Source organism: Muscardinus avellanarius (assembly GCF_963383645.1).
Source record: "Muscardinus avellanarius genome assembly, chromosome: 9".
In the NCBI taxonomy this organism is placed as follows: Eukaryota; Metazoa; Chordata; class Mammalia; order Rodentia; family Gliridae; genus Muscardinus; species Muscardinus avellanarius.
Window position 1 is genome coordinate 67,729,634 of NC_137795.1, and position 12,497 is coordinate 67,742,130.

The 12,497-nt window shown below is 37.5% G+C and overlaps 1 protein-coding gene across 1 annotated transcript in view; it reads right to left on the reverse strand.

Moving 5' to 3' along the window:
* Positions 1 to 7,599: 7,599 nt before the first annotated feature.
* The window catches only part of SEM1 (SEM1 26S proteasome subunit), a gene marked incomplete at both ends in the record, with an annotated part of 30,344 nt that continues 25,446 nt past the window's right edge, over positions 7,600 to 12,497 (reverse strand). The window contains one exon of the mRNA XM_080701561.1: positions 7,600 to 7,642. Within this exon, the coding sequence (XP_080557687.1) occupies positions 7,600 to 7,642 (43 nt within the window). The remainder of the gene's footprint in view (positions 7,643 to 12,497) is intronic.

Consider the following 12,497-nt stretch of genomic DNA (forward strand, 5'->3'; position numbering starts at 1 on the left):
CTACAAATATATATAATACTTGGTACTATGTGGCAGTTTTTAGTATTTAGCCCTTTACATTCATCAACACTAGCAAAACAATTCAGAAACTTTCCTTTTATTTTCCCTGGTTTTATAGAGACATTATGGAAAGGAAGATCTCAAATTATGCCACCCAGTGCTCTATTCCAATCTCTTCAGTTCTTATGATTGTTTTACATTTCCCCCTTGTCCTTTTCTCCCAATTTAGACCACACATTTATCCAAAGGTAATGTGGGCTAGTGTATACCATGCCTAGCATGTGAACACATTTATTGTTAAAAAGGAAATTAAAGAGTCACTACTCCTTCCATTAGGAATCTAACAGTTATGTTTCCCTTCCTTTACTAAGTTTCCTTTTACCATATTAAATTCTCTAGTCTTCCTTTCATGTTACTTTAAGATGCTGATCAAAATCTTTTGTTCCTATTTCCCTTCCTTATAAAAGAAAATTAGATTTGTTTTCAGGCTTTAATCCTGCTAAGATAAAGCGAATCAGCTCTGTTTTCATTACTGTCCAGTCAGTTCCATCAATCACTGAAGGGAATCACTAAAAGCAATCAGTGAACAAGGTCAACAGCACTCGGCAGAGGGGCAGTGCAGTGGTACTTTAGCAGATCAAAATGAACACTGGGAACAGGATGACAGTGCTTCACAGCCTAAGAGGCCCAGGACGGCTTCTTAGGAAGTCACTCTAAATGGGAAAAGATAAGTGAGGGAAAGAAATTATCTTTATTGCATAACAGGTCTCCTGATACCAAGCTTATTAATGTAACCAAGAGCTAAAAAGTTCACTTGGGGGTTAGGGTCATTTTTTCTTGGTACAGTGATTCAGGTTTTGGACTTTGAGACAAAAAAGCCTAACTTTCATAGGTGTTATTCTTCTCTAGCAGTTGGTGTTGTTATATCCAACCAAAAGTTGCTGAATCTTTCAGACAGACACAGGAATCAGATTTCGAGTAACACAAGCCAACTCTGATCAAGAAAAAGGTAATCCATTGGAAGTGAAAGTTACAAGAATCTGCAATAAAGCTGAAGAGCCAGGCTTGAAAAAGAATCCAATATGTTCTGATGGGGAAAAGTTCTCCAAAACTATTCATGGTTTGGGATGAAGGAATTCTGAGATTTTCCCATGTTTGTATCACTCTGCTTAATAGTCCCAAGAAAAAGAGAGCTTAATTGGCCTAGTATCCATAGGCCTTCACCCTTTACACAGGGTGGTCTTGACATTTGGCCTCACCAAGCCTGGAAAAAAATGAAGGGTTCCAGAGTAAAATGGGGAAGGGAGGTGATAGTATTAATTACCCATAAAGAAATCTGGATGTTATCAACATAAGGGATGATGTGACCCTGGTGGCCAAGATGGAACCAATGACCACTATGGTATTAAATTGTTTTAACCCAAACAACCTAATTTATATATCATTAACATCACATAAGGCACATGTAAATTTTTTATCTGCAAGCTATCAGACTAGTTTTAGTAAGAAGTATAATACTTGACTTACGGTAGCTACTAAATAACTATTTACTGAAAGTGGGTATTATTTGTTCTTCTTTCCTTCATGCCATTTTAATTTCCTAATATCTAGAAAATATGCTATATTCAAAACTGATGAAATAGAAATCTGTAAAAGAGAAACCTCAATTCAGTTGGAAGAGAATCTTTTCTTGCTTCTGTACAATTTGACCTTGGGGATAGGTCATAGCCACTTTGGGTTTATTTCTTCATCTGTAAAATGAAGTGGTAGAGGTAGATGCTCTTTAAGAATCTGTCCAATTCTATAAGTCTAACATCATGGCCACAAATATATAGATGACAGAGACTCTACAAACTTAGAAAAAAATGTTTATAATTTTCACAGTATGAAGCGGCTCTACCTTGAATCTGGACAGAAAGTAAAACCTAACTTACTTGGTGGTATTTAGGAGAAATTGCCAATATTGTAGAAAATCTGGATCACTGTTATCAAACTTTAAAAGAAGGGCAGCAGATTCAATTTTTCAAATGAAATCTTACATTGAATCCCAACATCTGAAACAAATAAAGGCCAGTCTTTGATGGTAATAGAGGAGGGGTGCCTGGAGCCCCATGCTTGCGCCTTCTCTCCCAGGTTCCTGGCAACATCATTTGACATCACTTGTCTGACTTCTGACGAGGTGCCTCGGCTTTTCGGTACTTTGCAATAGCTCTTAAATGAGATCACAATTTCATTCAGACAAGAACAATTAAATAAAATCTTTTCATGGAAAGGTAAAAGTCAACTGACTTAAAGACAAATTTTGTAAACCTATTAATAATTTTCATTTGAAAAATATAATCTAAAAGTAAGTATCTAATCACATAGCAACTAGTAATATAGACTACTGCTATAATAGACAGTGAAAAAATTCCAAAATGTTTTATTAGATTCAATAAAATATGAAGAAACCTACCCAACATATAAATAACCTTTAAATTTTTCTTATAATTTTGATATAAATTTTAAGTCATCTGTCTTCTATATAATTTTTCTTATGGTCTACTTTAGAGGAATGAGGCCTGCCTCAAAAGTGAAAGTAATTTAGCATATGACCTTTTTCTAATCACCAGAGCAGAATTTACTGAAAATATTAAATGACATAAGCACAGATTGCTATCTCTATGGCTAATGATAATCACCTTAGCCTTAGCAGAGAGGTGATTGCTCTGCTTTTCAAATCAGTATTCAATGTATTCCTTTCCTTGGAAATATCATCACAAAAACCCATTAAGATACATACTATTAACTTGGACCACTAGCTTCATATATAAAATGCCAACCAGGAGTCTCTCTTTTTTTTGGGGGGGTGGTACTAGGGGTGGGACCCAGAGGCTTTCTACCTCTGAGCTATACTCCCAGACCTATTTTATATTTTATTTGGAAACTAAGTTGCTGAGAGCCTCACTAAGTAGCTGAGGCTGGCTTCGAACCTCCGTGATCCTCCTGTCTCAGCCTCCCAAGCGTGGGGATTACAAGCGTGTGCCACCACGCCTGGCTCAGGAGTCTCTTTTTGAGAATGAACTTTGAAAAATTCAAACATCCCTATTAAAGTCATTTTTATTTACAAACCCTAATGCACAAAAAAGCACATTGTTTTACCTTAAAAATGGAATTAATCTTGAGAATATAAACAAGAGTCATATGATCACTGTTGAACAGTTATTGAGCATTGGTGATGTCATATTTTGGTCAAAGAAAAAGCTATGATTTTTCTGAGATATTTTATCACAGGAAGCAACAAAAAACGTTCTTTAAATTTAAGCGGGGCCAGGCGTGGTGGCATTCACTTGTAATCCCAGTGCTTGGGAGGCTGAGACAGGTGGGTCACACAGGTTCAAAGCCAGCCTCAGCTATTTAGTGAGACCCTGTTTCCAAATATAAAATAGGTCTGGGAGTATAGCCCAGAGGTAGAAAAGCCCCTGGGTTCCACACCCAGTACCAATAAATAAATAAATAAATAAAATAAAAAGCCAAGAGATACCAGTAACCACTTTTGGCAGGACATAAGGTTTGAATGGTACGACCAATTAGGTATGAAATGGCTATTTATATAGATATGTGCATTACAAACAAGAAAGGAAGCTATTGCCATCTTTGTTATAAGTCTCTACTGTTGTCTGATCTGTGCTGATTCTGACAAACTTTCTTGATCAGTGTTTTCAAAACTCACTTGAGTTAAATATCTTAAGCATCTTAAATACTTAAGATACAGCAACTATAACCTAGAGAATAACAGATGCTATTGGCACCCTGTCCTTATTCCATCATTTACCACTTCCAGGCAGAAGAGCCACACTCCCAACTGCTAAAATTAAGATTCTGCAGCCAGGCATGGTGGTACAGGCTTGTAGTCCCACCATATAGGAGGCTAAAACCGGAGGATCAAGGTTTTCAAACAGCCTCAGCTAATTAGTGAGTCCCTCTGCAACTCAGCGAGACCCTGTTTCAAAATAAAGAATAAAAGATAGGGCTGGAGATGTAGCTCAGAGGTAGAATGTCCCTGGTTTCTATCCCCATACTGGAAAGAAAGAGAGAGAGAGAGAGAGAGAGAGAGAGAGAGAGAGAGAGAGAGAGAGAGAGAGAGAGAGAGAGAGAAGAAGAAGAAGAAGAAGAAGAAGAAGAAGAAGAAGAAGGAGGAGGAGGAGGAGGAGGAGGAGGAGGAGGAGGAGGAGGAGGAGGAGGAGGAGGAGGAGAGGAGAGAGGAGGGGAGAAGGGAGAGGGGAGTGGGGAGAGGAGAGAGGGGAGAGGGGAGAGGGGAGAGGGGAGAGGGGAGAGGGGAAGAGGAGAGAGGAGAGAGAGATTGCTTCTGCCTGTAGCAAGAACCTACTCTGCTTATACTTGGGCCATAACAGGAGATGCTGGAGAATTTCTCTTTCTGAGTAACTCTCAGCCAATGACTGATTGAAATTGGTAAAAATCCTTTGGTTTAATTGCCTGCCTAATTGTTAACTTAGGTTTTTCAAGTATTGGGGATTGAACCTGAGCGACAGTTTACCTCCAAGCTAAACCCCCAGTCCTACTTTTCTTTTTCTTTCTTTCTTTCTTTTTTTTTTTCTTTTTCTTTTCAGTACTGGGGATGGAACCCTGGGACATTCACCTCCAAGCTACAACCCCAGCCCTATTTTTTATTCTTTATTTTGAAACAGGTCTCACTGAGTTGCAAAGGGCCTCATTAAGGAGCTGAGGCTGTTCGTGAACCATGATCCTCCTGTCTCAGTCTTCCAAATACTGGGATTACAAGCATAAGCCACCACACCTGGCCCCCAGTCCTATTTTTAAATTTTGAAGCAGTGTCTCCCTAAGCTGATCATCACAATTTTACTGATCATCACATGCTACTTAATCTTTAGTTCAACCCTGTAGGTATTTTACTTACAGCACAGGAACATTGATGCAGGGCTGTTTTTGAAGCTTCACACAGGTAATAAGCCTCCAAATTATGAATTCAATCTTGATCACTCATGTAGTTTCCAAAATATGCAGGAAACCTACACTGTGTCAGGAAGCCTGTATTCTACTTCTGTCACAGGGCCATTGTGAAGATCAAAAGTTAAAGGGCAGGGCATGGTGGCCCACCCTTGTAATTCCAGTACTTGGGAGGCTGAAACAGGAGGAGTGCGGGTTCAAGGATAGTCTCAGCAAGTGCAAGTAATGACACTCTCATCAAACTAGTGAGACCCTGTTTCCAAATAAAAATAAATTAAGGCTGGGGGTGTAGCTCAAAGGTAGAATGCCCCTAGGGTTCAATCCTCAGTTCCACAAAAAAAGTTAAAGAAAACTTTATTGTAAAACTATAAAATCCCATAAATTTTCATATGACTGACTAGTTTCATTTCCTACTTCTGATTTGTTTCATCACCCTGATGCCAAATTTTAATTTCCACATATCCAATCCTGTGCATGTGTGTGTGTGTGTGTGGGGGGGGGGAGTGTACGTGGGATGAAACCCAGGGCATTCTACCTCTGAGCTATGCCTCTAGCCCTATTTCATTTTTATTTTGAAACAGGGTCTCACTAGGTTAGTGCATCTTAGTACTTGCTGAGACTGTCCTCGAATCTGTGATCCTCCTGACTCAGTCTCCCAAGTACTAGGATTTCAGATGTGCACCACACGTCTGGCTGGTATCCAATCTTTAACAAAGAAAACCACCAGAACTAAAAATTGATATTTAATGAAGGTCAAAAACACTTTAGCTAAATATAGGTAACCCAATAACACCTCTATCCAATACCTTACAGGCTTCAAACTGTATCTTGATAATTTAAACTTAAGTCACACAAAGTGACCATCACTCTGGGCCATAATATGAGATTATCAAGGTGACCTTTGTTATGAGATCTAATGGTGATACCAACCACTAACAAGAATATTAAAAAATATTCACAAATATTTGTTAGTATGTCACACTATTAATCATGGCTCTAGGTGCCTTTTACAAAATATGACTTATGTACATGGCTTTTATACTTTCCCAAATTCTTCTGATTTATTTGAACACCTGGCAGATTTATGTTATCTTAGGAGAAAACAATCACAATCATTTTGAGATAAAACTTATATTTTAGGCCATTAATTTCTATTTTTGTGTCTGCTTATTGTACTATGTTAAATAGATTTTACATTTGAAATTACTCAACAGTAATGATAATTCTACTTCTTAATGATAATTCTACCTAATAAGTAACACATTTAAACTTGAAAAGACTTGTATATTAGCTTTATTCTAAGTTTTCTAAGAAAAAAAATCTCCAAAATAATTAAACCACAAAAAAGCAACCACGGCAACAATAATCACTTTGTAGAATACTTTTATTAAATTCAATGACTCTGCTACCTAGTACTTGAGAATACGTACAGGTTGATAAAGTATTTTGGTTCCATTTTCCTTTTTTTTTGTGGGTCTGGGGATGGAACCCAGTGGTATTTGACCTCCGAGCTACACTCCCTATTTTTTAGTCTTTATTTTGAAACCGGGTCTCACTAAGTTGCAGAGGGCCTCACTTAAATAGCTGAGGCTGTCCACGGACCGTGATCCTCTGGTCTCAGCCTCCCAAATGCTGGGATTACAAGTGTGCACCACCATGCCCGGCTCCCACTTTCCAATTTAACAGCAGATACTGTTCTTAGAATTGTGATCAAGTGTTCAATGGACTTTATGTAGTAGTAATACTCTATTAACCATTAATATTATTATGAATGGTCAGGAACTAGGTAAATTCCAGCAATTTAAAATGATTAATACTTTAAAACAGGAGTTCTAAAGGGTCACCATATAATCGTCAATAAATATTGCCTAAACTACCAAAATATAGAAGACATTAAGGTTGAATGTAATGTAAAATAAAGAGCTCATAAAATTAGACTAACATTTAATTGATATGGCTTAAGAAAAGTACTGAATTGGGAATCAGATGAATTCTAGTCCCAGATCATTTTAACATGAGAGGAAGCCCTCATTTAACATATTTTTTTAAGTTTCATAGTATGGAATTTTACTGTCTCAATATAATAAGGTTCTGGAAAATCACAAATATAAAACTGATGATTAGGCAGGCGTGGTAGTGCACGCTTGTAATCCCAGTGCTTGGGAGGCTGAGACAGGAGGATCGCACAGGTTCAAAGCCAGCCTCAGCTACTTAAGTGATGTTCTCAGCAATTTAGTGAGAACCTGTTTCCAAATAAAATATAAAATAAAATAGCTCCGGGAGTATAACTCGGACATAGAAAAGCCCCTGGGTTCCACCCCCAGTACCCCCCCCCACAAACATTAATGATTAGACAAAGATCAAGACTTCTCAATATCTCTCTCTCTCTCTCTCTCTCTCTCTCTCTCTCTCTCTCCTCTCCTCTCCTCTCTCTCTCTCTTACACACACACACACACACACACACACACACACACACACACACACACACACGATTAGACAGTCAAAGATCAAGACTTCTGAACCAAACCAAGATTACAGGAAAACATTTATTTTTTGTTATAAAAACGAAATTTCTCTGTCCTACATTTAGTATACAGTTCAAGTTTAGGGTGCTTCAACACTTCTGGATGCTATGAAGTCTCCATCTTATAGCCATGTTTCTCTAGTTCAGCTCTATAAAAGAACACAAAGAACATCATATCACAAGACATTCTTTATGAAAAATGAAACACGTTTTAAGTAATACTTCAATCAGTAAATAAATCATTGAGCTATGCCTGAAGTATCTGCTTAAAATATTACCAACTAGCTTTATTTTAACCCCTAAAAAGAAACCTATATAAGAAGGAAATTGGATATGAATCACTGTAATACTAATACAATTTTGCATTTCTCATTAGTTAATTTCATCTATCTTCTTTGATATTAAGAACCATGAGGGATTTACCACTATCCTCCAAATACCAACCATATAAATGCACTGCTCCTGATACACACTTAAGCATACATTTTGTTTTGGTGGTACTGGGGATTGATCTCAGGACTCAAGTGCCAAGCTGATGCTCTACCAGATATGCCCCCAGGCCCTTAACCATAAATTCTGAGCATCTCTAACCTTAGAGCTAAGTACATGTTCATATCACATCCTTTGAGATTTTATATTATAAAATCATCTCTTATATACACAAGAATAAATAGACTGCTTTCCATATTGACATAAATCCACTGTTCTAAGTAAGAAAAACATTGAGTTAAGAAGGTATGAGAATTTTGTGTTAACTACATGTAGTCAAAATTAATAATAAGGACTTCCGGGAAGATGGCGATAGAGAAAAGCGGGACTTACAAGCCCCGCTAACAACCAATCTCTATTACCACAAAATCAGTGCCTTTCATAGCCAGAAAACACCATCAGCAGAGAAACAAAAAATGTAATTACAAGGGACAGAGAAAAAGAGGGCTGGAAAAACAAGACACCAGAAAGAAACCAGACCGCAGTGCTGCTGCTGGAGTTGCGGCACGGAGCAGCGGGCGCCATTTTCCCTTTCCGCACCAGGCCCCAGAGAGGAGAGGAACTCAGAATGGAGCTCAGAGCCACAGAGGAGATATGCTGGCCTCACACCCGAGGATGCGGCAGCAGCGCCTTACTGCCAGCGGCAACGGTGAGTTCACCGGGCAGCTCTAGACCAACACACTCAACAGCCCACCAGGCTCCAGAGAGGAGCGGCGGACAGCGAGCTGAGGTGAGCCACTGCGGAACAGCTGGGTGGAATTCGGCAGATTTTTCGGCGCAGGGAGCATCTAAAGCTCCCAGTGGCTGGGCTCAGCACACTCTGCAGGGACTCAGAGCGTAGCTCAAAACCAGAGAAGAAATACGCCAGACTCATGGCTGAGGGCGTGACAGCGGCGCCATATTGCCACCAGAGGCAGCAGCAGCAGCGAATTCATGGAGTCCACTACAGCTCCATCTGTGCATTCAACAACAGTGAGTCATATTGTGGCCCCTAGAGAAGAAATCCCAGTACTGCACTCCCTGGGACTTGACCCTGTGGGGGAGTGGTGGTGGCAGAGATATCACACCATAGGAGAACGCCCAACCTGGCACCCCCATGGTCTGAAGCATCCTCTATTGACTCCCTGGGCCTGAGACTCTGCGATACAACCTAGTAAAAGAGTAGTGGAAACTTAGATACCACAGACTCGAGATCCAGAGCACCTTAAGTGAAGTCATAGTCACCCAAGGGAAGAACCCAGAGAAGGCACAAACTCCCGAAATCATGGGAAAGAGGAATAACAATGGAGCAATGAATGCCCACAACATCAGAACCCGATAAAACAGAAAATCAGAGATTTCTAGAAGATCAAGTCAGGAAAATAACTGTAGAAATAATAGAGGTGTTTCGAAAAGAATTCAGAGAGAGCCAAAAAGAGATAAAGGATGCAATTAATGAAGTAAAGGCCTCAATTCAAAGTACAAACAACAGATTAGACCACATGGAGAATAGAATCTCACTCTTAGAAGATGATCACTCCAAAAATGAATGCATAGTTTCTAATTTAGAAAAAAAAAATCCGACAGCAGGAATCTGACATTGAAGAAATATGGGCCCATTTTTAAGAGAGCTAACCTAAGAATAACTGGAATAGAGGAGGGAAAAGAAGGTGAAACCAAAGGGATCAACAATCTCTTCAAGGAAGTAATAGCAGAAAATTTTCCAAACATAGAACAAGAGGTCAATTCACAGGTCCAGGAAACTATTAGAACTCCATTTAGACAGGATCGGAGAAGAGGATCCCCATGTCACTTAATTGTCAAAATGACCAATGTGGAAGCCAAGCAGAGAATCTTAAAGGCAACAAAAACAAAGGGCCAAGTGACATTCAGAGGCAAACCAATTAGAATCACTCCAGACTTCCCAAACCAAGTCATAAGAGCCAGAAGGGCTTGGAGTAACATATTCCAAACTCTGAAAGAAAACAACTTCCAGCCAAAAATTTCCTACCCAGCAAAACTTTCTATCAAATTAGATGGGGAAATAAGAAGCTTCCATGACAAACAGAAACTGAAGGAATTTATGTCTTCAAAACCATCACTAGAGAAAATACTCAAAGAGATTAACTACAAAGAAGAAATAGGTAACGCACACCAGAACCAGAGAAACAAGATTTTCCATCCAACAGACAACTAAGATTGGTTATCTGTGGAGATTCACTATTTATGTTAGTCTTTTATATATCTCTAAATTGTACTGTTTGCTTTTATTGTTGCTAATTTTTAGAATTTTTAGTTGGAATATTAATATACCTTCAGATAAAGCATTTGAAAATATTTTATCCCATTCTATCAGTAACTTTTAACTCTGTTTACATTGTCTTTGGATATACAATTTATTTTTTTTAATATTTAGGGAGTTTGTTTACCCTTCTGTTGCCTGTGCCATTGAAATCATATCCAAACGCTGGGCGTGGTGGCGCACGCTTGTAATCCCCGCGCTTGGGAGGCAGAGACAGGAGGATCGCGCAGGTTCGAAGCCAGCCACGCGCGCTGGCTTAGGAGACCCTGTTTCCAAATAAAAATGTAAAAATAGGTCTGGGAGTGTAGCCCGGAGGTAGAAGGGCTTCCAGGAACCCCAGTACCACCAAAAAAAAAAAAAAAAAAAAAAAAACAATTCCTGTACCACAAAAAAAAAAAAGAAAGAAATCATATCCAAGAAATCACTGCCAATTTCAATGTTGTGAGGTTTTATGACCCAGATTTTCTTCTAAAAGTTTAGAGTCTTAAGATTTATATTTAGGTCTTTTATCTATTTTGAGTTAATGTTTGTATATGGTGTTAGGTAAGGGTCCAATTTTATTCTTTTTCATGTAATTATTATTTTTCAACAATATTTAGTTAAAAGATTATTATTTCCTCCACCAAATGTTTGTGGAAACATTGTCAAAAATAATTTGACAATATATGGAAGAATTCATCTTTAGGCTTTTATTTAACTCCAATGGTTTATATATCTGCCTTTAGAACAGTACTACACTGTTTCAATTATTGTTGCTTTATATGGCTTGAAATCAGAAAATATACATCTTCTAGCTTTGTTCTTTTTCGAGATTGTTTTGGGTATCTAGATTCCATATTCTATATTAGGATAGATTTTTTCTAAAAAATAAATAAATAAATGTATGATAGTTTCACCTAAAAAAAAATAAAGAAAAAATATTCTCTGGTAAGAAAGAAAACAAAAAAAATATTGAAATGTTATCTTTAAGTCATCAAAAGCTTGGTATCAGACAAATGAAACTGTTATGTGAGATTATCATCGTTAATATTGGATAAATTGCTATAAAACTAGATGTCAACCACTAAGCCAAGCATGGGAAGGAGGGATGGGGAGGGAACGGGGTGGGGACTGGGTAGGAGCTCATTGGGCGATGTGTGCATGTATGTCTACAAAAGTTTTTTTTTTTTTACCCCATTATGATGTATGAATACAGTGCACCAATAAGAAAAAATAAAAAATTTAAAAAAATTAATAATAAGTGTCCTAGGTATTAAATAGAGCTTTATTTTCCTAAGTTCAAATGTGGCCAAAACTCTCAAATTTATACTGGTATAAACAAACATACATTAAAAAAACACTTCATCATTGAGCAATTTTACTCAACATGACATTTCTGTCATATTTTGAGAATGTCAACTGCAATTGCTGATCTGCACATGTGCATGAATGTTAATCTTATAATCGAACTTCAACTATTTAAATAACCCAAGTGCTAGGTGCTATATGTCACTATCACTATAAACTCCATTATGATGTGAGAATATAATGTACCAATAAAAGTATAAAAAACAAAAAATGACCATTCCAAATATTGCCAGCAACCTACCTATTACAATCCAAATTTTATAAAAAGTTTGTGGTAAAATTATTAGAAGGACACCCTCTAATAAGACACTATTTAAATGTAAAAAAAATATTAATGTGCTCTCCATATCACTATACCTAGTAAAATAAAAAAGACTTGTTCTCAAGTATAAGTTGGCTAAGATATTAATACATTATCCAATGTAACCATAATGCAAAAAATACACGATAGGAGATTGTTCTTTAATTCTCCAAACTTCTTCACTTTCTTAAAATTTTGTTATTTATAATACAAATACTGACCTAATTGCCAAGTATTACATCAAGGTTAGAGATTATTAAAATGATTCATACTTGTCTTCTACTTGACTGCAAAGCACAATGTGGGCTGGTGGTATAAACATTAGATTAAAAATTTCTGACTCTGGCCCTTCTTTTGCTAAGTTTAACTAAATTGCTTCATTTAGGCTTGTTTCCTTCCCCATTAAAAATGGAAGATTGTAATATCTGCCTTTCATATATCAACTTATCTCCTTTGTTTTGAGGACTAAAATGAGAGAAAGTTATACTAATATGATGTAGTATTAACATAAGAACTAAGGCTGAAAGAAAAACCTAAAAGCTTCTATTTTCATTGATGACAAAAAACTCAAATGTCTCCTATGAAA